The 25,159-nt window shown below is 40.0% G+C and overlaps 1 protein-coding gene across 4 annotated transcripts in view; it reads left to right on the forward strand.

Annotated features, from left to right (window-relative positions):
• CDKAL1 (CDK5 regulatory subunit associated protein 1 like 1) overlaps nucleotides 1-25,159 on the forward strand; it is a 420,128-nt gene that overhangs the window by 131,579 nt on the left and 263,390 nt on the right. For all 4 annotated transcript variants that reach the window (XM_064443696.1, XM_064443697.1, XM_064443698.1 and 1 more), the window contains 2 exons: nucleotides 4,036-4,132; nucleotides 14,509-14,557. In XM_064443696.1, the coding sequence (XP_064299766.1) occupies nucleotides 4,036-4,132; nucleotides 14,509-14,557 (146 nt within the window). The remainder of the gene's footprint in view (nucleotides 1-4,035; nucleotides 4,133-14,508; nucleotides 14,558-25,159) is intronic.

Below are 25,159 nucleotides of genomic sequence, written 5' to 3' on the forward strand. Positions count from 1 at the left end.
TCTTCATTATTTGATTTCACCAACAATGAGTTTTGGAGGAAAAAATCTGGGGGTTTGTAGGTATAATACTTGGTTTCACATATCTGGTACTAGAGCAGCGCTTTACAAATTGCCTGTTTCATGCTGACCAGTCTGTAGTTTCCCAGCTTTGCTCCTGGCAGAACAAGCTGCTTTTGGTTTCAGATGCCTGCCATGCCTTCCTGCACAGCTGGGATACCTTGGTGAGTCATAATGGTAGCTCTCTGAAAGCTAGAAGTCATTCACTGAAGAATCCACAGTTTATAAAAGTCCAGTGGGCAGCTCTGCTTATGGAAGGGGAAGTGAGCAGTGATGTGATGATCTGGCTTCTCTTGCCTCTCTTCTAGCAAAGAGCAAGTTAGCAATTACTTCCGATGCCACAGGTTGTTTTCCATTGGACTTAGCCCATCTTCTCTGCTTTCACTTCTTTTTTTTATTTTATTTAATTGTTTTCCTTAGACTTGAACCTCAGGGAATCAGGGAAAGGTCCCTGACCTCTTTCCTGTGTTGATTCCACCTGAGTAGCTGTGTGAGTCATCAAAAAGTGGTACAGCTTCCTGCACCGTCTGCCATGGTATCCAGCAGTGTTGCTATACACACAGTCCTGATGTAGGAATGCTTACAGGGGGCTCTTTTGGAGGGTGGGAGGTGTTTCTTTATCTTTGTCATTTTACTGATCACATTTTTTTTGGAGCTCAAAAAATAAAACGTAGATGAACGATGCCAACATCATGTTACATAAAATTGTGAGCAGAATATTCTAGTGTGGGCAGATTCCTAATGTGACAAATTGGAAGCGCACGTAAGCAAGGCAGAATTTTCTCCCCGTCTTAGTTATATTCTCAAATTTGCTTTGTAGAAAGAAAAATCCATTGAACATATTTCATGAAGTCTGACAGTACAATTATAGTTGCAATGGCTATATCTATGCAATGGAGTTGCAACGGATTATAATCTATGCTCTCACTACAGATCTTGTATGAGTCCCCTACTGTATGCAGTACTTATTTTTCATGCCCCTGTTGTTTCTCACTTGTTTTTTTGTTCCCCACCCATTACTTAGGAAGTAGCTTGAATGATTCTTTTCTTTAAAAAAGAATTGCTCTAATTAAATTTCTATTCAGATGTATATCTTGCAAGTAGTTTTTAGAAAAGAGTGTATTTCTAGCAAACGTTTCCTGAGTCAATTAAATTGAAAGTTCAAGGTAAGGTTCATGTAATTGAAGAATATAAAGGGTGTCTAAAAGGGAAGATGTGTTTATTCATGCCGCCTACTAGATTCCATGAGGTGGTATTCTCATTACTATTCATGTTTTTGAAGGATAAAGGCATTTCTAATACAGTTGCTGTGCTAACTAGATTTCTGAAGAATAATTTTTGCAGCCTTTTGTTAATATGAGGAGGGCTCATTAAAGCACATTAAAAGGAGGTGACAATATAGTACTGGAATGCATATTTTGAGAAGTGATTTCTTGAAAATGAGGCAGAAATTTTCATAACTTCCTTACAATGATTTTTCATTTATGGTGGGTTTCATGGAGTGTACATGTATAACGGATGTAATGAGAATTAACTATGATTGAAAATTTAGTTCTGACATTTCCACTTAATTGCATTTTAAAGCAAAAAAATCTCAGTGTACAAAATTCTTTATTCTGTAGAGACCTGTACAACTTTCAAAAAGTTAAATGAAGGCAATGCTTATTATGAAGAATATTCAGTTTAACTTTTTTCCCCCTAGCTCCAGTTATAGTCCCGGAAGACATGGCAAAATGTTAAAGCTGTGAAATAACATTAAAATGCCATTTAATGTGTCAAGGGAAACTTTGTTGTTTTTTTTTTTTTCTCAGATAAAAAGACTTGAATGAAAGCTTTTTCTTCTGTAGTGCTCAAAGGTTTTCAAGTAGATGGAGACGGCTGTTGCTAGCAGCAGATTATACCAGATGCAGAGTTGCCTAGGGATGTGTGCTTTGTTTGCTGGAGACAGGTTTTATTGTCTTGCCTGGAGGCATTAGGTTGAGTCTGCTAGACTATATAAGTAGTGATTTTTATCCTTTGAGTTAGTGGAGTGTCACATGGTGCTGTGTGACATTTTTAGGTAATGCATGAAGTAGGAATTTTTTTTTTTTTTGGATGTGTAGAAGTAGGTGACCTCTATTGAAGTTTTGCAAAACCCTTAAATATTTACCACTGACAGAAAAGGAAGATTGCAGATTTTGAAGGCATGTTGCTAGGTTCCCCGCCTAAGAAATATACTAAATTAGCATTTCATCATAGTTCTTTATGCACAGAAGTATTATCAAGGAAGAGATAAAAGGATTTGCATTTATATTATACACCTTAGCAGGCAAGTAGAGGTCCAGTGAGACTCTGTATGGTCAATGTGTGAAGATTTCCTGAAAGTCCCACTACAACAAAAATGAATATTTTACAGAGATTTGCTGCGTTTAGATATGAGGTAACAGGCGTAATATATTTTCCCGTTAATACATACTTGTCTGTGTATAGGATATTTAGGTTTTTTCCTTCAAAATACCTCATTTTAGTGTAGCAGCCAACACAAGGTATTCGGCAAAATGGCTTGTGATCTTCTTTACTATTACAATTTGTGTGTTCTTGTGAGATTTCATTTGAGTTATAATTTGTAAATAAGTTTGTATTATGAGTATGAGGTGGAAATTGTGAGTAGTGGAACTGTGTCTGGTACCAGTCTGGTGGGATTTTATTTTTTAATTTGTTAAATTTGCTTTTGCTGGAGATCTCCAGATAGTCGGCGTAGCATCTTTGCACTTGTTCCACATCACTTTCTCTAGCGCATTCAGCTTGGGAGAAAGCTTAAGCAAGCTGAAGAGTATAAAGTTGTCTAAGCAATTGTGTATTTTGGATAAGAAAATTTTTTCTGAAAAATGTTATGACATGTCTTAGCCTGTTCCAATGTAACAGTAAACACTTCATGAATCCATATATAGCTGGAGAAAATATGGATTTACAAGGTTTCAGTTTGACAGAAGTCTGCCAGGAGGTTGTGATACAGCATGCAACTGTGAAAGATAGTTCTTAGAGCAACCCGTAATATGTCAGACCTAGCAAATCTGCTAAAATTATTCAGTGCTTCGCTTCTTTACTGTTTTGCACATTAGAATGCAGTAGTCATGCTGGGTTAATGTGTTGATGGATGATCTTCAACGTTTAATGAACATAAGCAGGTTTTGCATCTCAGTGTTTTGTATGCAGCCGATAGTTTTGTTCAGGGCTTCCTGTAGTTTCAAGATTCAGTGATGGTTTGATATTCAGTGTTGAATTCAAAGTGAGTCAAAATATTACTAACAAAATGAACAGTCTTAACTGTTTAATCTTAGAAATTTGGTTTCCGACTTGGTGCTAAGGTAGCACCAAAGCTAAGGAATTATGTAAGTTAATAACCAGACTGCCAAAGGCAAGCATTTCAAGCTTGAAAATGCTCTATATGTTTTTAAGTAAACATTTACTTAAATGTTTTTAAGTAAATGGACATTTTTAAGTAAACAAACATTTTTAAGTAAACATCAGAAGACTGGTTTATCTGGTCACTTCTCACTGGTGTTACATAAATTCTGAGCTACATACGTTCTGAGCTAGAGGTTCCCATCTGCATAGGCTGTCCCTTGCATTCTGTGTAACTCCTCTTGAATTGCGCTTAATATCTCCATCTTTCTTGACCAGATTCTCTGCTATCATTGTGGCAAATAAAGGTTAGCTGAAGTTGATTAGGGCTTTCACGGTTGTACTTTTGTCCAAGATGCACAGTGGTAACGGTCTCTGTAGGTACTCCCCAAACTAAGCCACGTGTGATGTAGCCCGATAGCTTCGTAGGTTCTTTTGGCGTGGTGGTTTGTTTGGTTTCTGAAGTTCAAACGTGTTCAAGTTGCTTCTGATTTGGGAATGTGTTTTCGTTGTGGTTGCTTTCCTGTGTCACATGCATAATATGACTACTTTGAAATTGATTTTGAAACTAACATTCTGTCTGTCCTTCTTTAGGAAAGCTCAAGAAGGGAAGAAGAAAGTGGTTCTAGCAGGCTGTGTGCCACAAGCCCAACCTCGTCAGGACTACCTGAAAGGCTTGAGCATTATAGGGGTATGTGTCTCTATCAAATAGAAATCAAAGGTTTTCATAAATGTTTTCAATAGGTCAATGTATGCGTTGTTGCCTTTCTTTTGGAAAAAGCAGCAGCGTAGCTTGGTACCCCGTTACTCTTCTTGCATTATACAGCACCTGGGCCTTCTTTCATCCAGGGTGATTTGGTTTGGTTGAGGCATGAGGGGAGAAGGAAAGGGATACTGTTGGTGGGACTGAGTTCCAGTGCCCCTTGTAACCTGAAAATATCCAGGCTTCATCCAGGATGATGAAGATATCCGTTACCATACTGTTTAAAATATCACAGTTTATTTGCTTTAAGACAAAGAAATACATCCTTTGTTCAAATCAGTGGGAAAAGTGCAAAAGGCTAGAGCATATAAATTACACGGGCACAATTGAGGGTTTGGTGGTTGTTTTTTTACTTCACACTTCTACATAGAATGGCAAATGGCAATGATTATTTTGTTTAAATTTGGTGCAGTCTGAAGAGTTAAACCCACCGGTGACTGAGCTGTTAACAGTTGCCAAGCTTTACCTTGAAAAGGTAACCAGAGGGCTTTTGAGTTCATTCAGTTAGTGAAGTGCCTTCAGTATCCTTTGGAATGAAGTACTACTGTATAATTGAATCACCTTTGTAAAATAGTAATGAAAATGCAGGAGTCAAAGCACAAGCTAACAAAGATTCTTCATTGTTCAAGCCTTTAGATTAAAACTGGATGAATTTGTAAAAGGCATCTTTGAGTTGAAGCACTGTCATTGGATTTAGCGTGCGAATTACAGCGAAACTGCCCTCTCCTATGTGAAGCCAGAGCAGATGACTGCAGCATTGTTTCTGCGTTAAAAATGTGAAGAGGTCAATGTGTTTCCACTTCAGTGTCATGAATTCACATTGAAACTAAGATTTTGTAGGAACAACAACAAGAAAAATGTTCCAAAGCTTTCACTTTCATTAGAAGATCATACAAGATGCACTTGTTCAAAGTAATTTTGAAGTAAAATAATAGTTTGTTTGGAATTAGGAAGAAGGTGGCTTCATTAACTGATTTATTGGAATTCTTTATAAAGATGGACTTGTGCTATTTGTATTTTTAATTAATGCTGTCACTCAAAATGTTTTATCTCCCAGTTTTTTTCCCAGCTGCCATTCTCATCTACCTTAATGCCTATAAATTAACCCAGTGCCCAGAAGTGACATTCAAGGGCTGTAAAAAGCCACACTATTCTGTATAGATTATATTACATTGATAGTTACAGTTTAAAGGAAGAAAGAAATTTTCCATTACACTCTGCAGTCTTAGTTTACACAAATATGTGCAAGGGAACTGCGGTGCTGTCATCTCTAAGACAGAGATAAATTAAATGCAACTTACTCTGTGCAGCAGGTTAGGAAAAACAAAAAAAAAACGTGAATGGATTTCCTCTTGGCTCAGAGGCAATGTAGTTGTATGATCTGTAATTGGTCGTTGAAGTGAACATAACAATATCTACACATAGGAAGACAGGGCAGGGGGGGACGGAGTCACTATCCTTTGACCAAGACTGTAATTTGAGGTTTCAGTTCTGGTGAATGTAACTTAGGAAACTTGGGGACCTGAAGTTTGATCATTCTTCTTCTTCTTTCTCTCTCTCTTTTTTTTTTTTTTTTTTTTTAAAAACATTCCTTTTTAGGTACCATGTAATTTCTGAAAATTAGCCGCTTCATCTTCATTTTGGTACCGAGACCCAGTGTTTAGTGAAAAATATTTGTGGTTTTGTATTTATTACAGAAAGATTTATGTTAGGAGATAAATTAGGCTGTTAATGCAGCGTTTCCAAGTACTTTTGAATTGGACCTGAAAATACCGAAATGTGGTCTTCACAATAAGGACACTGTCTTCTAACTGTCATTGCTGTGGTAAAATTTACTGTGCTTTAAGTAATAGATGCTGGAGCTCAGAAAGGTCTTAAACTTCAGGCATAACTGTTAGCAGAAGCAAAGCTAAGGGCAGCTATTGTCCATGTCTTCAGTTTGTACATATAAGATTTTCTTCTCCTTTTACAAAGAGTGTGTGTGAGGGGGTGACTGTATTTAAAGGATAAGAGTTGTTATCTTACCGTCGCAAAATAATTTTGAAAAGCAGTTTTGACAGAATTGAGAAATAGAAAGTGTTCTGTTGGCAGTAGGATATTGATTCTGCTTTAAAATTTTAAGCACTAAGAGTACAGTTTTGGAAGTCTTGCTTTACCACCAGGTTGGTCTCATCTTCAGCTTGGCTGAGAGATACAGTTGATTTATTGTTGCTTATGTAAGTTCTGCTATTTTCTTATTTTTGTTTTTCCTCTTTTAAAGAACAGTGTTGTCTGAGAACGTGGTTATTTACCAGCAATTATAACTCCCTTGGGGCAGCTTTATGAGGGCAAAGTGTGTCACAGGGCTCTTCTGCTCGTCTTGTTAGGATGGAGGAGGAAGTTGCAATGTAACTACCAGCGAAATTCTAGTAACTCAGGGCTTGTTTTGATCTGCACTTGAGAAATACAGGACTGAACTTCCACTGTTCTTTATTACTTGATTTGGGCAGGAGGGAAGGAAGGGCAACTTCATATCCCTGTTATCATTTGTGATGTTACTGTGCTTTGTGTTTCTCTAGTCATTGCCACTTTTTTAAAAAATAATGTGGGTTGGGGCATTGCCATGGGCTGTGTTAAGGCAAACCATAACAAAACATGGCAAGGTAAAGGAGCTGTTTTCTGGGAGGGGGAAGCTCCAGGTAGTAATAAAACTGCCAGGTGTGAAGTGTCCATGAAACACACGATGCATTACATAGGCTCACAGCCATTTACACCCAGGTGGTTTCCAAAGCTTACTGCTTTATGTTTGGAGTAGTGTATCTACTTCAAACTCAAGTGCACATATGGTATTGCAAAGGGAAATCAACTCTCGTAGTTAGAGTTGTCCCTCACTTTTCATTTTAAGTTGCTAAAACGAAGGATATGTGACTTCATCTATGCTGATTGTTTTGAGGGGATTATAAGGGAAGGCGAGGGAGGGACAAAGGGTAGTGAAAGACTTAGCAGACACGTTATGTTCTGGGACTCACGAATGGCTGTAGGTAACTGTAGTGTTTCCTCACTTCCTGTGTTGCATGCAAGGGCATGCAAAACCCTCGTTCCCAGTGATAAGTTGAACCATTGGAATGGAATGAAAATTTCTTTGACACTTGTCTGGAGTTTTAAGGTATTTAGTGTCCAGATGATGCTACATGTTGGGACCTCTGACCAGTTTGCTAAGGGTTCATAGGCAGGATGCTTCACAAGCCCCGTTTATCTGTACTTTGAAATCGTCAGACCTACTGGACAAACTGAAAGCGTGGGGACTGATGCACCTGTGTATCCTGTTAATGGCATACAACAGCTCTGCAGATGAGTGCATCTCCTCACTTTCTGGATGAGAATGTCGGCCCCAATCCTCCTTCCTTCCCCATCTTTCCCAGTGTAACATCTAGCGTCAAAGTCCAGTTGTCTGTCATCATCTCCCATTTCCCAAGGGAAGAATTTCAGCCCATTCTGTCATCTGCACAAAATATATCCAGTGTCGCCAAGGCTGTAATCCCCCCTCTGCTGCTACGCTGCAAGTCAGAAGGTGCAGGTCCTGTGCATGGTAGTTACTGCAGGCTCTTTGGCCGGAGTTGAGCCTGAAGCCACGGCCTTAAGGAGAAACATATAACCATGCAAATGGATTTGCAGGGGCTCCCTGCATTCCCCTGACCTTCAAATAACCCTTTTTTGTGGCTGTTCTACTCTGTAAGACAAGCTTTAGGTAATTTAACGTCCAGTTTGAAACTGTCTAGTATGATTAGTGAAGTGCTGAACACTCCCAGTAGCAGCACGTCACTAGGATCAGTGCTAGAAAATAGATAGTTTGGTATAAGAAACGCTATAAAAATCTATAATTGGTGTACTCTTAATGTGCCTCTGTTCTCCATTTGTAAAACTCTTCAGTGAGCAGAGCTTTAACAGTGCCATTATGGAAGAAAATCAGTGTAATTACCAAGATGCCAAATACCTGTAGAGCCCTACCACTGTGACGTCCTAAATAAGAATGACATATTGTATGATATTTCTAATGTTCAGGTCATAAAAGTTTCAGTGATGTTTGCAAAACAGGTAATGATGCTTCCCTACCTTGCAGTGTTTGTAAGGTCAGACTGTGTTAAAGATTGCAAGCCTCTCTGCTGCCCTTAAGCTGGAGCCTTTCATAAATGCAAATATCCAATGTGTACTTCATGAAAGACGAATTTGATGGGGTTTTATTTTGAATGACTTGAATTAGCAGAATTTCTTGGAAAGCGTGCTGGAAGCCTGGGAACAAGTGCACACTGTTCTTCTGTAACTCACGGCCAAGAATGGTTTCATGCAATATTCAAGCTTAGTCAGTACCTCTCAGCTTCTCGACTTTGGCTTTTGAATTGCCATGCTGGTATTCAAATATGATGCTTGAACCTGGGAAGTCAGGAAAGAATTGCAGTTAAGCACCTGCTTTTAAATTGAAAATTAGATGTGCAAATAAAAACTATATATTTCCACAGCAGTTATGTACTGTCCTATGAATCAAAAGGTGTAGGAATTCATTCTTATCTAAATTATACTTAAGCTGCGTCAGTGTTTAGCAATGAAAATCAGTTGTTTATGTGCTTTTTTTGGGGTAATCTGCTTCCCTTTAAAGTTTGTGCAGATCCTGCTCTCAGGTTGCCTTCCTAAACCAGAATATTGCCCATTACTGTGGTTGGTGTTGTCAGCAAAGGTTTTAAACACAGATGTTACCCCTCTGAAGCCAAAGTGGCTAGTCACATGCCTTTTGAAGTTATGTATTGAGGCCTGGATTTATGCTGCCTAAGTGCTGTAATTTGAGAGTTTGTTTTGCTCAGCTCCCTTTATGGTCAATGAAGATAATTATCTCTAAGATAATTTAGATTTTCAGAAGATCTGAAGTGACTTTTGAAGCCATGTAGTTCCCTTTTACTGGCTTTAGAGAGGGGATAGGCTGAGTGGGCTTTTAACATCTGACATTGCTGCCTAAACAAGGTGAAATGAAACTGAGAGCTGGTGAACTGGATTTAAAATCTTTAGGGTTACAAATAGCGGGTTGTAATTACTGAAGATTATTTTATCTATGTAGTAACCAATTTGTTTCTTACCTATATGAATGAAAATTGGTGTGTAGGGTTTTCCCTAGATGAGAAAAAAAAGATTGTTTTAATATAAGTAGTTATGTGTGTGTGTGTGTATATATATATGTATGCTTGCTCCCGGGATGTTCATGAGCAGCTGAGTGCTGATGACATTTGCTTCAGCAGTAGCCTCATGCTGCGCAAGCAGCTGCTGCCGCTTCCTGTACGGTGGGTACCCTGTCCTTGCTCTCTCTCAACCATTGGCTATGTTTTGGAGGTGTTTTCAATAAACATGAATAGACTTCAGTATTTCTGGTCTTCGTTCCTCCTTCACTAGCTTAGTGATCTTTTTTTGATAGTAACTTGCTGATACTTGTTGTGCTTACACATTGCTTGCGTGACCTCTGAGAAATTTGTCTCTGGGAAACTCACTCACTGTGCCGGGGGGAGGCGCTGGGAGTAATTTCTTGAGTTGTCACTGTCATGTCAACATCAGAGAAGCTTTAACCTTCAGACCTCCTCTGGTGGAAAGACATTTCCGTCCATGCTGAAAGGAAGCAGGCTCTGGGGAGCAACTGCATTTGCCTTGGGGGAGAATCCCTGAGAAGGCTGGTTGTGATGAGGACCCAGGTGCCATTTTTAACCAGCGGTGGTATCTGTGTCAGCAGCTGTGAGAGCTGAGACTCATCAGAGGATGAAACCACAAACTTCATGGCCAAAAGACAGTCACTCCTGGCAAGTGTCAGACATCTCATGCTTTGCCTCTGGTTCATTTTTATTAGCTGCTGGTTCTATCAGGTTAATCCCAGTTCCCAAGCAGAAACACGGTTGTCAGCCAGGTGATGTGAATCCCTTGCAACCACTTTCAGGAAATGGCATGTCAGATGCAGGAATTATTCTGCCATCTTATGATTTGGAGACAACAGTGTGATGTATTCTACACTCACATGTATTCATGTGTTACTGCACTGAGAATCAAAAGAATTTGATGAAAACTGCTGATTTGTATGTCAAGATGCTTCCCAACTTCTGCAGTGATTTTTAAATTATTTTTTTTAAATCACCTGGTAGGCCATCTCTTCAGAGATAGAGAAAGTTCAAGGCACAATATAAGGATAAATTTTCTGAAGGAATTGAAATGCCCTCTTTGTAGGATTTAATCCTCTTCAAATGGGACCAGAATAACCTTTATCTAATAGGCAGTGGCATAACTTAGGAAAGCACGAGCACTGTGACAGTTGGCAAAGGGCAGCGTGCCTCTGCTATAAATGTGCTTCCTGCAGCTGACTCCATCTGAAATAATCTCTGCAATTAAGAGGAGAGAAAATGAATACCTTTTATCACATAGGCTGCCAGGAAGCCTTACACATTCCCACCTTTTTTGCAATATGTAGTTGGGCCAGATCATTCCTCGGCTTCTTCAATGGTGCAGCTTGAACCAAATAGCCTTTCTCTGGTGCCTTGGATGCCCATGTAGCAGACTCAATTAAAAGGCAGTCTGTGTCCTCCAGAAAGTATTGGACGTTCATGAATTGCTTGTTTTCACAACCACCCTCTATGTTCTTATCATGGCTGTAGCCACAGAGAGAAGCCAGCAGAGGCTTCTCTCTCCGAAAAGACCATTGCAGACATTGGCTATCTTCACTAAAAAGAGCTGACTGTTTGCTTTTATGAAGTTCAGTACTTTTCACCTGGCTTTGATTGTAGGGGACATCTAAAGACCATCTCTCCTCTTTTGTGTTAGTCCTATCACTTCAAAAAGATATTGGTCCAAATGTCTTTCCCATCCTCAACGTGCATGTCTGTCTGCACTCACAGATCACCTAGTGTGGGACTGCAGACACTATAAGCATGTCTCTGGGCTGTTTTACACCTATAGGCTGTCTGTTGAATGTGATTATGACAGTGCAAAGAGAACTGGGGGACTTGAATCAGAAATGGACCATGTGTGCATTACTATACTCCTTTTCCTAATTACTGCTGCTTAGTTGGAGAGCTCAGGGCTTCTGTCTCTCAGTGGAGTGCTGGGGTGTCCCGGAAGGTGCATGGTTTGAAATGTGACTGGCTCACATTTGCATGTTCAGGAGTGACCTATAGCTTCAGCCCCAGCATGGGTTGCCTCATGTCTTCTTGTGTGTATGAGGGCTGGGTACATATGATTCCTGAGCTGTACTCATGCCTAGCTCTGATCCCACCGGGAAGGCTCAGAGGTTTTTCCTGGTCTTTGTTTCAACTCAGGCTTCATGCTTTGATTCAACTCTTCTTTTTCCTTGCTTTTTGACCAGCCCATGTCCTGCTTTGGCTCCACCTTCATCCCAGGATCTTTGCCTGTGCTGTTGTCCTATATCCATCTCAACACAGGCTTCTGCGTCAGCCCTGATTTGTGGTGGTTAGGGTCAGTTTTTTTGTGTAGTCTTGCTCATCTGCCTGCTCCAGTCTGCTGTTAGCTTTTGTTCTGTCCAAGTCCTAATGGAGAATGATTTGTAATGGACAAAAAGTCCACCATGTACATGCTTATTCTAGAAACAAGATTTCACAAGATATGTGGAGCCAAGTACAGTGCACAGACTACATCCAGCAGTAATGTACACACTGTCAGTCCTGAAGGTTTGGTTTATTGAGACTCATTGTAAAGAAATGTTGAGGAACGGTGTCCTTTCCCTTCATACACCACTAAGAACTCTGAAGGCTCTGTGTTTCATGGGCCTTGCGATGCCTGTTGGAGACATTATTGGGTCTTTGCTCAAGAGGGTTTATAGTTACCTTCGATACCACTGCAGGACAGAATTATCCATAACGAAGTCTGATGTGGGGAAAGGAATCCTGCAGGTCTCTGTATATCCAAGAAAATTTCATTACCATGAGTTTGTGATTTTTTTTCTTTTTCTCCCTTTTTTTTTCTTCCAAACATGAATCCTCTAAACCTTTTCTCACTCCAGATTCACCTCAGTTTTACTAAAATACTTTTATCTTCATAAATGAAGATTGGAAGCATTCCATATTCTTGAGCAGCTGGGGCTTTAGCCAAACAATTTCCAATAATTTCAAATGAAAAATATTTAATGTGGGAAATAATGCATAAGGCAGAATAAACATCAATTTCTAGTTGCAGATCTCATTATCTCTCAGACGTATCATTTTAATTACTTACATGAGCTGTCTTCTTGACAGACATATTCAGAATTATTTAATTTATCCAATAAAATGAAAATACAATATACTAGGTTTTTCTTCTGTATCTTTGTTTAACAGGGGGTTTGGAGCTATGCAAAAATTATCCAGATGTACAATACAGAAAGTAATAGTAGGTGTTTCAGGTTATGAACCAACCAGGTTTCTTTTGTTTTAAAATCATTATGAAATTTAACAGTTTAGTATTGAGCTATGTAGCAATAATATTTTAGGCAAAGTATTTGGCACAGGCTGTTCTCTGTATTTAAAGGTGTAAATGTGTACACTTCTGTTTTCAGGTTGCATTTTTTATTTATTTTTAAAAAATTAAGTAGAAAGTCTATATGTAAGTATCTTGGGTCATAATTTTTAAACTTCTATCTAAAAGGGATATGTAAACAAATATGTAAATACATGTGTGTTCCACGCAAATGCTATGTGTGCTTTCTTTACAAGTAGATTGCTAAATATTGACATATATCTATAATATCAATGCTTGTAATCCATAAATGTATTTAAATATATACCTTTTTGTAAGATTATTAAAATGCCAATATTAGAGATACTTTAAATAACTTAATTTCTAGGATTAATAACTAGTATGCTGTATCCAGAAATCTGAAGTGGCAGAAATTTCTGTTTAGAAAAGGCTGTATTTCAAAAGGTTAAAAAAAAAAAAAAAAGTAGTTTTACATGGATTCAATCCCACCCCCAGACAAGAAAACCAACAGACTCCCACTGACTTTAGTTGGGAACTCTAGATGAGACACCAATTACAGATCAGCTTTTTTTTAGCTGCTATTAGACCAACTGGAAAATGAATGTGAAATAGAGATGATTGTGCAGACGTGTGTTTACAGGAAATGACAAACTCAGTGGTTTAAGGGCACAGAGACTTAATGGCTTTGATGCAAGGGATCCAAGTTCCAGGCTCCTTGCTGCAGACCAGGTTCTGCTCCTGCAGCCTCTGCAGCTTGTGCTTTTTTGCTTGCCTTTGAAACAAACCAGAAAAGACACTCCAAGGAAATTATATTTCATATAATGTACAGCTTAGAGAAGCAATGTTTGAAAAGGAATATTGTGGAAAAATTAGGAACTCATTTAAATGTGCAAAGTAGGGCTTTCTGTACTTGGCTTTCCTGCCCTATATGTAAGCATATATGTGCATATGTAGTGGACACTACATAGAATATGCAGTTTGGATGAAAGCTGGAGGAAGAATCTCAACTTTAAGAATTTCTGAATCTTTAATTTTGTGGTGTTAATGCTGATTCCTTCTACTTAATATACTCAAATCTCTATATTGGCCATTAATTTTAAATAAAGAACAATCTGTCTAATACCAAATAATTGAACTATTTGTCACATTATGGGTGAATTTTGGCAAATGTAACAGTAAAACACAAATTTGTTGTCTTTGCTGGAGATGCTGTGTCATGGTAATTAAATTCTATTCTGTCTTGTGAAAAGCATTGGGGCTTTCCCTTCCATTTTCAAATACTGCCTGCAGTAACTCCCGGACAACGTCTTGTTCCCTGAAACTTGACCACCGTATTTTTAATTTTTTTCCCATGTTCCAGTGTCTTTTCCCTGCAATACTTCCTTAATTTTCTCCCTTATAATCTGCCCTCAGAATATCCTGGGCTGCTTGTTACGTTCTCTTCCATCTACTATTTTGGTGTTGCGACTGGGGAGAGGGAGCATGTAAGGGCTGTTTGAGCCACCCAGGTGCCGACTGCCTGGGTGACTACTACCTTTCCCAGACCATGAACAGCAGTTAAGGCCTGAACTCTTTTCTATGGTCCCTCTTTTCCACCAATTTGGTGATTTTTGCCGAACTTACAGGAACTTGCTATTCCTGAGGACAAAATTTGGTTTCAGTTAGGCAGTGAGTTTTAGACTTACTTTTGGCAAATGAACCAAGATGAAAAAAACTGGCTAAAAACCCAGCCCCATACTCCCCCTTAATCCAGAAGAACATGCTTTTGAAAGAAGTTTATGTAAAATATGTCCAGTTCTTGACTACTTAGATATTGACCTTTTGACTTTTTTTAGGTTCAGCAGATAGATCGTGTAGTAGAAGTTGTGGAGGAAACTATTAAAGGTAAGCATCACACTCGAAATAATTGCAGCTAGCCTGAAAGATGTAGGCATTAGCTAACAGAAGTGCTGCTGTTATATTCTTTATCAATCTAATGCTTGCTTTCTCCTCTAGCTAAATGTTTGGGCAGTGCAATACTTTGCCATATACGCTTCGTTTAAGTGGTAATTTCAGAGATCTTTTCTGGCAGGAGCTCTGTGGCCTGTTGGGTTCATAGGTAAATGATTCTGGGGAGACTTCAGGAAATAATTTAAGTTGCATCAATGTAGGCGCGTGTAGAGTACTGGTTAAAGTTTCTGTGCTGTCTTGATTCAGTGCTATATCTCTACTTTCTTGTGTTTAGTCCTCTCGTGTTTTCTTCTCTTCAGATATTTTGGCTCACTTCCTTGAGCTTTCTTCAGCAGGACAGATAAATTATCTGCTGGTTTAATGTTCTTTTGTAAGTGTGTTCCTTGTTCTCTCTGGCTGTGTTCATGTGTGTGTACACGCAGTACTTTGCAGTGAAGGGGGGAAAAGACAGTATTGTTTCTGCAGCCTGACTAGTAAACATTTGCTATTAAATAAATACATTTGTCTCGGTCCTTCTGGGTTACCTAAGTTTGTCTCCATTACTTATCAGGCCATAAAAATTACTGTTCCATGAAGCTTTAAATTACAAGGTTTAGTTTAATTGGCTGTACTTTCAATATAAACAAATGTCTGGTCCACAAGACATTGCCTGTAACTTTTAACGCTGGAGTATGATATTTTTGGAGTACAGCACGGAAGCGTAGAAACAATGCAAAATTTCAAAAGGAAAAAAAGAAGAGCTTCTCTCAATGAATTGTGTAGCGTGGTGAAAGGCTTCTGGAGTTGTGGGTTGAAGGCCTTAAGATTTCATCTTGCTTTGAATGCTTTCAAAAATGAAACCTGTACTCCCAACCAAAACGTCTCCCTGTTTGTCCCTACATTATGGCATCTATTTTTTGGGGGTTCAACATACTGTACTATACAAACAAAGAAGAAACATACTCAGCGTATTCATATTTGTTATTAAATAAACCAAACTGTTTTCCCAGAAACATCATAGTGGTTATGACAATGTGTTGGAGATGGGGATGCTTCATGATTTTTACAACAGTACAGTATTTCAGATCCCTGTCTGATTTTCCTGACTTTTATTTACCCTTAAGGGTGTAAGATGATAACCTGGGTCAGCATGTCCTCCCTTTACAAAAATGAGCTTTGTAATATTTATACTGACCCCAGACATTACTGCTTTTTCAGTAACATAGTTACTCAGGTTATTGTGACTGCATATTGTAGGACAACAAAGACGACAATCTATCTAGTAGCAAATGCTAAAATCAAGCTTTTCATTGAATTGATTTTAAGATTGTATTTTACATATAGGTATAATTCTGGAAGCTAATGTTCGTAGTCATGTTAAGGAACATTTAAATTAAGAAGTGTGAATTGCGGGAAAGATTTTGATTCCTTTCTAGCTTACTATAAGTGATTTAAATAAAAAGGAGTAAGTGGGCTGCTGAATTCCATACACAGTGCTGGTTCCTTCAGGGATTTCTCAAAAGGTAATGGAGCACAGGATTTCTGAAGTTTTATTGGAAAAGATGAACAAAAAAGACTCCCCAGTGCAAGAGACGCATGGACATACTGGAGACAGTCCAGTGAAGTTACTAGTGATAGGACAAGAGGAAATGGCCTCAAGTTGCACTGGTGAGGTTTAGGTTGGATATTAGGGAAAAGAGTGGTCAGGCACTGGAACAGGCTTCCCAGAGAGGTGGTGGAGTCACCATCCCTGGAGGTGTTCAAAAAACGTGTAGACATGGCACTCCACGGCATGGTTTAGGAGACATGGGGGTGTTGGGTTGATGGTTGGACTCGATGATCCTAGAGGTCTTTTCCAACCTTAATAATTCTATGAAATACGAAGGGGTTTCTTCTAGCTTTATTTGTCAGTCTTAAGGGCATTGTCAGGAAACCCTCTTCAGAACAATGTAATTCTGCTGGTTCAAGAGATGGTTTCAAGAAGTAGATCTTTACCTCATCTGTCTGAAAACAGAATGATTGTCAGTTCCCAACTCTCTGTTGAGATAAAAAGGCTTCACCTTTTTATCCTTCTCCATCAGAAAATGGAAAAGAAGGATGCTCATGTTTATTATCGCACTAATAGCCGAAAGAGAATTTTTAAGAGACACTGTGATGTCTCATTTTTATATCACCCTGATTTTCATCACGAGTCTTAGGAACTTAGACATTTCCTAATTATCAGGTAAACTATCACGTAAACGGTCACTGCCAGAAGTGATCTGTAATAACTGTGCAGTATTTCTGTGCAGGTCATGTCTGATTAATATTTATGCTGTGTCCCAAGATGTATTTTAACTAGAGGCATCTTCAGGTACTTTTACTGTGATATTGTAACTTATAATCTGAAGCCTCTGTACTGCCTACTAGAAGCTAGGCAAATTAATTTGATCTTAGCCTCAGAATTAGTTTTGTCAAAGTGACAGCCACAATCGTGTAGCCAGAGTGTGCCAGTCTTCATGACGCACAGAACAGTTTCATCATGCAAGGCTGTCTGATTTAACAGTTCAGTAAATCTTGCTTCACCTGCACATTACCCGAATTATAAGACAGAATTATAGCAATTTTTACATCATTGGGGCACCCTTTTCCACTCATGTGCCTAGTTTCCTGGTAACATGTTATGATGACATAGCATGTTAGGAAAATATTGCTAAGGAGTTGCGGTGTCTGTGAGCTAGGAGAAAACAGGGCTGTAACTGATGTGTGTTCCATCATTAAGCAAAACTTCTGCACAAAATTCAAAAGCTGTTTGGGCTATATAGTATGTCCTGATAAGACGAAGATTTGTCTTTACTGGGAGCCACAGAAAGCCTTTATGGGGATTGCTCAAGTCAGCATTTTATGAACCACTTTAAAAGCTGTCTTTAAAAGAAACACACAGTATGTGTGTACAAGCTTGGACACAAACAGTTTACAGTAGGCAAGATATTATATTCTGTAATATAAAGTAGAAATTTTAACTGCTTAATGTAGAAGTTCTGCTTTTTGTGCTTTTGAATTTAGGTTTTCAGAGATTTGTGTCTCTGCCCCCCTTTCTAGACATGCTAGGTCTCAAATCCCATGTTGTTAAAGCTTTCTGGGGATGGGAGGCATGGAGCCAGAGTATTTGTGTAGAGTCTGCTTTTAGCTTAGGCCTTAGGGAGGTGAGGGACACAGGTTGAATTTAGTCCACATTGTGTCTGTCTAACGCTTTCACAAAACCCAGTTTTACAATGGGTCATTAGACTTGATTGTAAAAAAAACAACCGAAGGAAATTACTTCAAGGTTAAGCCTTTTATACTTGACATAACCTTTCTTGATTTCAGTCACGTTGACCTGTCTGGTGAAGTTGCCCATCTATTCCCAGTTTAAACATTAACCAACATTTGCTAACTGTGAAATTGTCCTCGTGTGGTTAGTAATTGTGGGTTGTTGATAATTGCAGTGTCAGTCTCTATGAAAATGAGGAGATAAATGGTACCTATGTTATATATAGGCCAAAGTGTAGAATTTATACTAGATTGCCTACCTTAAAGTGTGTGTGTTTATGTATGTATATGAATGCCAGTATATGAATGCCAGTATATGAAATAGTGTTTGTATGGGCTGTTTGATTTCACTATAATCTGCTGATAACAGTAGGTAAAACACTCTTCAATTTCTGTGTTTGTGGGAAGAGTAGCCTTGACTTAAGAAGCTGATGACAAGCCAAACAAGGACTTAAAAATTTGAGGAGTCAGGAGTTCCTTTTTGAGGAAAAGTATCATTTGGCTTCCAGTCAGGAAACTGACTGTTTGTGCCGAAGTGCAGCTTGAGGAGGGTCAGAGGGAGGGTAGTGGCCTCACCGAGTCCCTGTTTCTGTTTCTGCGTACTTTGAAAGGACATAGAAAGGGGGGACAGTTTTAGATGCGTTGTTTTATTTATTTCACTGTGTAGTAGGTTGACCTTGGCTGGCTGCCAGACCCCCACCCAGCTCCTCTCTTGCTCCCCCTCCTCAGCAGGACGGGGAGAAAATAAGATGGAAAGGCTCATGGGTCACGATAAGGACAGAGAGATCACTTACCACTTACCGTCACAGGCAAAACAGACTCGACTTTGGGAAAATTCATTTAATTTATTGCTGGTTAAAAATAGAGTAGGAGGGTGAGAAACAAAGAGAAAACTATAAAATTACCTTCCCCCGCTCCCCTTCTTCCCAGGCTCGGCTTCATTCTTTCATCCCAGACTCCCCTACCTCCTCCCTCTGAGTGGTGCAGGAGGTTGTGGTCAGCCCATTAGAGCTCCTCTTTGCTGCTCCTGCTTCCCCACGCTGTTCCCCAGCTCCAGCCTGGGGCCTTCCCACAGGGTGCAGTCCTCCAAGAACTGCTCCAGCGTGGATCTTCTCCAGGGGACACAGCCCTTCAGACACCGTCTGCTCCATCGGCGGTCCCCCAACAAGCTACATGCGGGTACTGACAGAAACCGTGCTTCTGCATGGGTTCTCCATGGGCTGCAGCTTCCTCAGGGCATATCCACATGCTTCAGCATGGCTGGCCGCAGGCTGCAGGGGGACAACCGGCTTCACTGTGGTCTTCTCCAGGTGCTGCAGGGGAATTTCTGTGGGGGTGCCTGGAGCACCCCCCTCACCTTGGTGCTTGCAGGGCTGTTTCTCACACTTCTTTCCTCACTGCCAGGCAGCGTTTTGTCCTTTCTTACCCAGGCTTTCCCTGAGGCCCCCACTGGTGGCTGAGGGGCTCAGCTGTGCCCTGTGGTGGGGACATCGGAGCCAGCCGGAGCCCCTGGCTGTGTCTGGCATGGGGCAGCCCTTCTCCACAGACACCCTCTGTACACTACTATGTCTGTAATGATATTTCTAGGTAGCAGAATTGCCTTTTACACTGAGATTATTGAAAAGTAAAGATACTACCAGCAAAAATTGTGCAAGGGCTATCTGTATTTGACAGACTTAAAAAGGGGGTGTGTGTGGAAATCAGGTTTTCAAGAGGCAGTATACAGAACTACAGCTTGTTAGTAACTTGGTGAAATGGTCATGGTTAAAAGATTAGATATAAGGAAGAAATTATTCCGTATGAGGGTGGTGAGGCACTGGAATAGGTTGCCCAGAGAAGTTGTGGATGCCCCATCCCTGTAAGTGTTAAAGGCCAGGTTGGATGGGGCTTTCAGCAACTGGTCTAGTGCAAGGTGTCCCTGGCCATGGCAGGGGGGTTGGTACTAGATGATCTTTAAGGTCCCTTCCAACCCAAACCATTCTATGATTCGGCATCACCCATTTCTATGTATATAATGCCAAAGTTAACAGCACGAAGTGGTAAATGTCACACTCTGCACCTTTCTTTTGTCCCTGGATTGGAAATTCTGGAGCTATTCCTGTGTGGAAAGGATGTCATAACAGAAAGCAGTAGCATTTTATTTTTCTTTTGAGAACTACTTTGACAACAGGCGTTGACTTATGAAGGACCTGACTTGAAGGTATCCCACCTTAGAGTTTTCAAATGAAGGGGTTCTTGCTCAGGTGAATGTTTCAACCAGAGCACCAGGTTGAATTGTGATTGCCTGTTTCTGACTGCTTAGGAGAAGTGTGAAGGAATGAGTTCAAAATGGTAATACCATCTTCTGTCCCAGTATCAATTCTGGGAGTTTAGCTTTGTAGACTGTAATTTAAAGAGAACAGTAGAGCACAATGAGGAATATGCAGTAATTGTGGAGAAACTGCTTCTGCAAAGACAGATTGTAATTGCTTTTCTAAAACATCAGTAATCATGCGCTCCACATAAAAATCTTACCTGCTGGGGCAAGAGACTTCTATTGCTGTCAATCGGTTTCTGTCTTACACTGAAGTTTATTGCAGTGCCTGTGCCTGTTAAAATGCATTTGGGCGTGCAGTGACTATTGGGTGTGTGAGACAATCCAGGATTTTAGGTGGCTTTTGTAATTATTTTTCTCAACGTAATTATTTCATTGATTTGGTTTAGAAAACTGTTAGAGTTGACTACCCCTGTTACGATTGTCATTGTTATGTCTTTATTTTGTAAGTAGTTCACAGAAATTAAATAGGAGGTAAGTAGTGCTGCAGAAAAAGAAAACAAGCAGTGAGAAGAAAATAAATTTAAAATCTTAGTAGCAAAATTGTGATTAAATCATAGAATGAATCATAGAATGCTTTGGGTTGGAAGGGGCCTTTAGAGGTCATCTAGTCCAACCCCCTGCAATGAGCAGGGACATCATCAACTAGATCAGGTTGCTCAGAGTCCCATCCAGCCTGACCTTGAATGTTTCCAGAGATGGGGCATGCACAACCCCTCTGGGCAACCTGTGCCAGTGTTTCACCACCCTCATTGTAAAAAACTTTTTCCTTATATCCAGTCTAAACCTACCCTCCTTTAATTAAAAACCATTACCCCTTGTCCTGTCACAACAGGCCTTGCTAAAGAGATTGTCCCATCTTTCCTGTAGTCCCCCTTTAACTACTGGAAGGCCGCAATAAGGTCTCCCCACAGCCTTCTCTTCTCCAGGCTGAACAACCCCAACTCTCTCAGCCTGTCCTCGTAGGAGAGGTGCTCCAGCCCTTGGATCATTTCTGTGGCCCCACTCTGGACCCGCTCCAACAAGTCCATGTCCTTCCTGTGCTGTACAGTTGGCCTTCTGGGCTGCAAGTGCACATTATTGGCTCATACCCAGCTTTTCATCCACCAGTACCCCTAGGTCCTTCTCCACAGGGCTGCTTTTCAACCCCTTCATCCCCCAGCTTGTACTGATACTGGGGAGTGCCCCAACCCAGGTGCAGGACCTTGGTCATTTGACAGTGGCTTGTTGTTAAATGAGCCTGTGATGTGCACAGAAAAGATGACATTTTCTTCTGGACCCGTATGTGCTTTTTTCCACACTTTCAATGAATGACCATCTTATAGCATCCCTGTTTTTCTGTCCTATTCACATTGGTTAGACTCAACTGGGTTTAGCTCTGTCAGAGAATCCTCATGGCTGGTAAATGCAGAGTATCAGTGCAATTTAGTTATCCATAGCAAGAGTAATAATAGATGGCAAAGGAGCAGAGATGAAAGTAAAAGCTTGATTTTGCAAACAGTCTTGCATGACAGACTCAGCGCTTAGGCTAAATTTTTTCTCTTCAACCTGCACACCCCGAAACATTAGGCAAGTTTCTTGTACTGCTGCAGCTGGCTCTGACAATCCACCCTTCAGCATTTCCCTTCCTCAGAACGCAGTCTGTTTCATCTGATTCAGAATTCATTTTCCTTGAAAGTTTCTATCCAAAATCTCCCGAGGTTTGAGCAGCATCCTTGATCCTGATCAAATGTATTCCTTCAGAGAGAGGTGAGGACAGCAGGTCAGGGGAACTCTTCCTGTAGTAGATTTTTAGTGTTGTCCTTCTGAGCTGTCAAATTGTAGCTAGCATTTTGGGTTTGAAGCAGATTTAACGTTTAGTCACTTTTTCAGAAAGACAATAACATCACATGATCTCAAAGTAAGTAGGGTAAAGCTACTGAATCCTGAGAAAAAAGAATAATACCTTATTAGGGCATTTCAAGTGCTTTTGTTGTGAGAGGGGAGAGTACTGTGGGTATGTCAAAAATGTTTTTGAATGCTTATACATGTGTTCTTAATCTAATTCTATGAAATTTTGATATGAACAGTAATTCCTTGTTAATAGTTACCTCCTTTTCTTTTTTGCTAGTTACACACTACCTTTCTAGTGCTTACAGGTATTGTTATGATTGGAGGGTGCATTGGAGAAATACCAAGAATGAAGAGATATTGTGTGTTTAATGGAGAGAAAGGGATGAATGAATTTTAGCAGCCTGAGCCACCTGCAGAGAATTTTTCTGAAGTTTGTGAACTGCCTCACTGTATTTAACATTGTTTTTGAAATTAAATAAAATTAATTTTTGAAAGACCCTGTCTTCACCCATGTGACACATTCTGGAGTCTCCCGAAACAGAAGTGTTGTTGAATGGTAATTCCAAGTGCAAGGCTTATTAGATGTATATATTTCAAGCTAGTAACGTATGTGCTGTATGCTTGTAACTACAAGCTGGTATCTGCACCTTTCTCTGAAGCTTTATTGAGTTGGCATAGGGTGGAAGGTAATCTTTCTATGAAAGAGTTCTGAATTGCAGAGACTGGGTCAAACATGCCACCTGCTATCAGCAGCCTGATGGGACTGGCTGCCTGGGCCAGGGCATGCTTTTTCCTGTGGTGCTGTGACACACAGGGAAAGATCAGTAATTCTGACAGCATTAGTCTGAATTCTTCCCTGTCATATAATGGACCCAGTTCCTGCCTACACCAGCTGAAGGAGGATTTGGCTGTTGCACAACATCCCCACCTTTGCTGACCTAGAGGATAATTTATATTAATTGCTTGGCCAGGAGCAGGGCATGTATCTTCCAGTTAGATTTGCCTTCTCTTTGCTCCCTGTATTTACTTGAGCCAAGAAATCTCACAAGTGATACTCAGGGATGCTTTGACTATGTAGCTAATGTGGTGCTGGCCAGCTGGGGTTGGTTTGGGTGGAAGCATTCACACAGGAAAGCCCTGAGCCAATTAGTATCCTTGTTGTTTCTGCACTTGTGTGTGTCTGGCATTATGTGATTGCTCTGGGGAGCTCAGGAATTCCTTTGCAGTCAGTCATGTCTGCTGTGGGATGGCTTGTTTGTGCCGCAGGGCAGGGAGAAAAGATGGGAGAGGAACTTAGGGTCTGTCCTTGCTACATGTTGGCTGCTTCCATCAGAGGTAGATCAGGGCTCGTGCTCTAAGCCTGCCTATCCACTGCGAGCTCACCAAGTCTGGGTTTAAAGCACCTCCAAATTGAAGAGGTTTGGGCTCAAATATGAGCAACAGTCCAGGTTAGCTGTATAGTGTCTTAGGCAATTTGTGTTGCATCCTTATATTTCAGATGCTATTTTTTCTGTTACTTCTGCCAGAAGATTCAAAATAACTTGTTCAGAAGGTTGGTTTTACCCAGTAGTTACAGAGTTAGAAGAACATTACTCTGGAAATAAATCCAATATTTAAGTTTTGCAATAGTTCCTGATTTGCCTCTTTTACCTTCACACATAATTTTTCATTTGATCTTCTTAGGCTCTGTTTTCTCTGTTCTTGACTGGTTTTGTTACTTTCAGTTAAGTTTTTCACCTTTCACCTTTTATATTTACTTGATCCTCCTTTCAGTCTTCATCGCTGCTTTTGGTGGTTCTTTACACTTCTTCCTTTTGTTTTTCTTTAGGGAAATTTACTACTTTGTTTTCCCTTCATATGGCTTTCCCTTCCTTAGCTACACTTCTCCCATGTGCCATTTTTTCCAGTATTAGCTGTAAAGAAAGGAAGCTCCGTATTCATTAAGAAGCAAATAATGGTAGAAGGAAATGTGTGCAAGAGTACATGAAATAGCGCTTAATCTTTTTCCCTGAAGATGCTGGAGAAGATCTAACAGGCTGGTGAGAGACAGCTGGGAAGTATAGAATGGTACATTGACAGCCTTGTTGTGAAGAAAATAGTGTCTTTCAGGAAATGGTGAATAACCTCTAAGTATAATGATGTAACTGGGAAAGGGAAAGAGTGGGTAACAGAACAAACTGAAAACAATAGAAATTATTGCTGCCAAGGCTGGTGTTTCCTGCATCTTAGAGGATTTTCTTTAAATTCATGTTTTTGAGCTGCTTGAGATCTGCACTGAACTTCGAAGCTAAGAAATGCTGCTCTGTGTCTGGCTGGGAGTTGTGTTTCAGTGGCACGCCACGTAGCTCCATCAGGATGGGCAGGGATCCTCAAGGGATGCCCTCTTCCATCTTCAAGCAGACCTTATTTCCCAGCAGCTACTGAGGGGTGCCAGACTGCAGACTTGGGCAAAGTTGACTATTTCTGAAATACAGTAGGTCTGTTAATATCTGATAGATATTTGCAACACTGATAGGCGGTTGTTAAAGTTAACTAAAGATGACTAAGCCAGGCTACTTCCCCCTCACTTATCCTTGTTTCAAACTAGCAAAATACCAGTCCAATTTGAATCCATTTGCTCTAATATCATCAACATGCTTCTGTGGGTGTAGGTCACAGGGGTCTGACAGTAGCCTGAGGTTTACAGCATGTTTAATGTTGTTACAATCTTATGGTAAAGAAATTCCATTACCTGTTCCCTTTCTATATTTGTATTTCAAGATCAGGCATTCTCTATCACACTCCTGAAGCACATACATCTACTATCAAAGGTGTATGTACCTGCTATTAATATTATGTTACTATTTTGTATCCTTTTTAACAAGTGAAAAAGCCTTAAATATTTTCATTTTGTACACTGGTGTACAAAGCCCTTTTTTAGACTAACAGTAGGATTTAATATCCCGATTAATTCATTCCAACCTCATCCTCTCTGCGAACAATGCCAAGTAATGAGAATTGAGTCTACTGACTTGTATGTAAAGATGAGTTTAATTTCAAGCAGTCAGTTCTGAAAACTAGAGAGCTCTGATTCATTTTCAATTGTTTCTGGCTTGATTTCATTTACACTTGCTGTGAGT

The sequence above is a fragment of the Phalacrocorax carbo genome, chromosome 2 (genome assembly GCF_963921805.1).
Source record: "Phalacrocorax carbo chromosome 2, bPhaCar2.1, whole genome shotgun sequence".
Classification (NCBI taxonomy): Eukaryota; Metazoa; Chordata; class Aves; order Suliformes; family Phalacrocoracidae; genus Phalacrocorax; species Phalacrocorax carbo.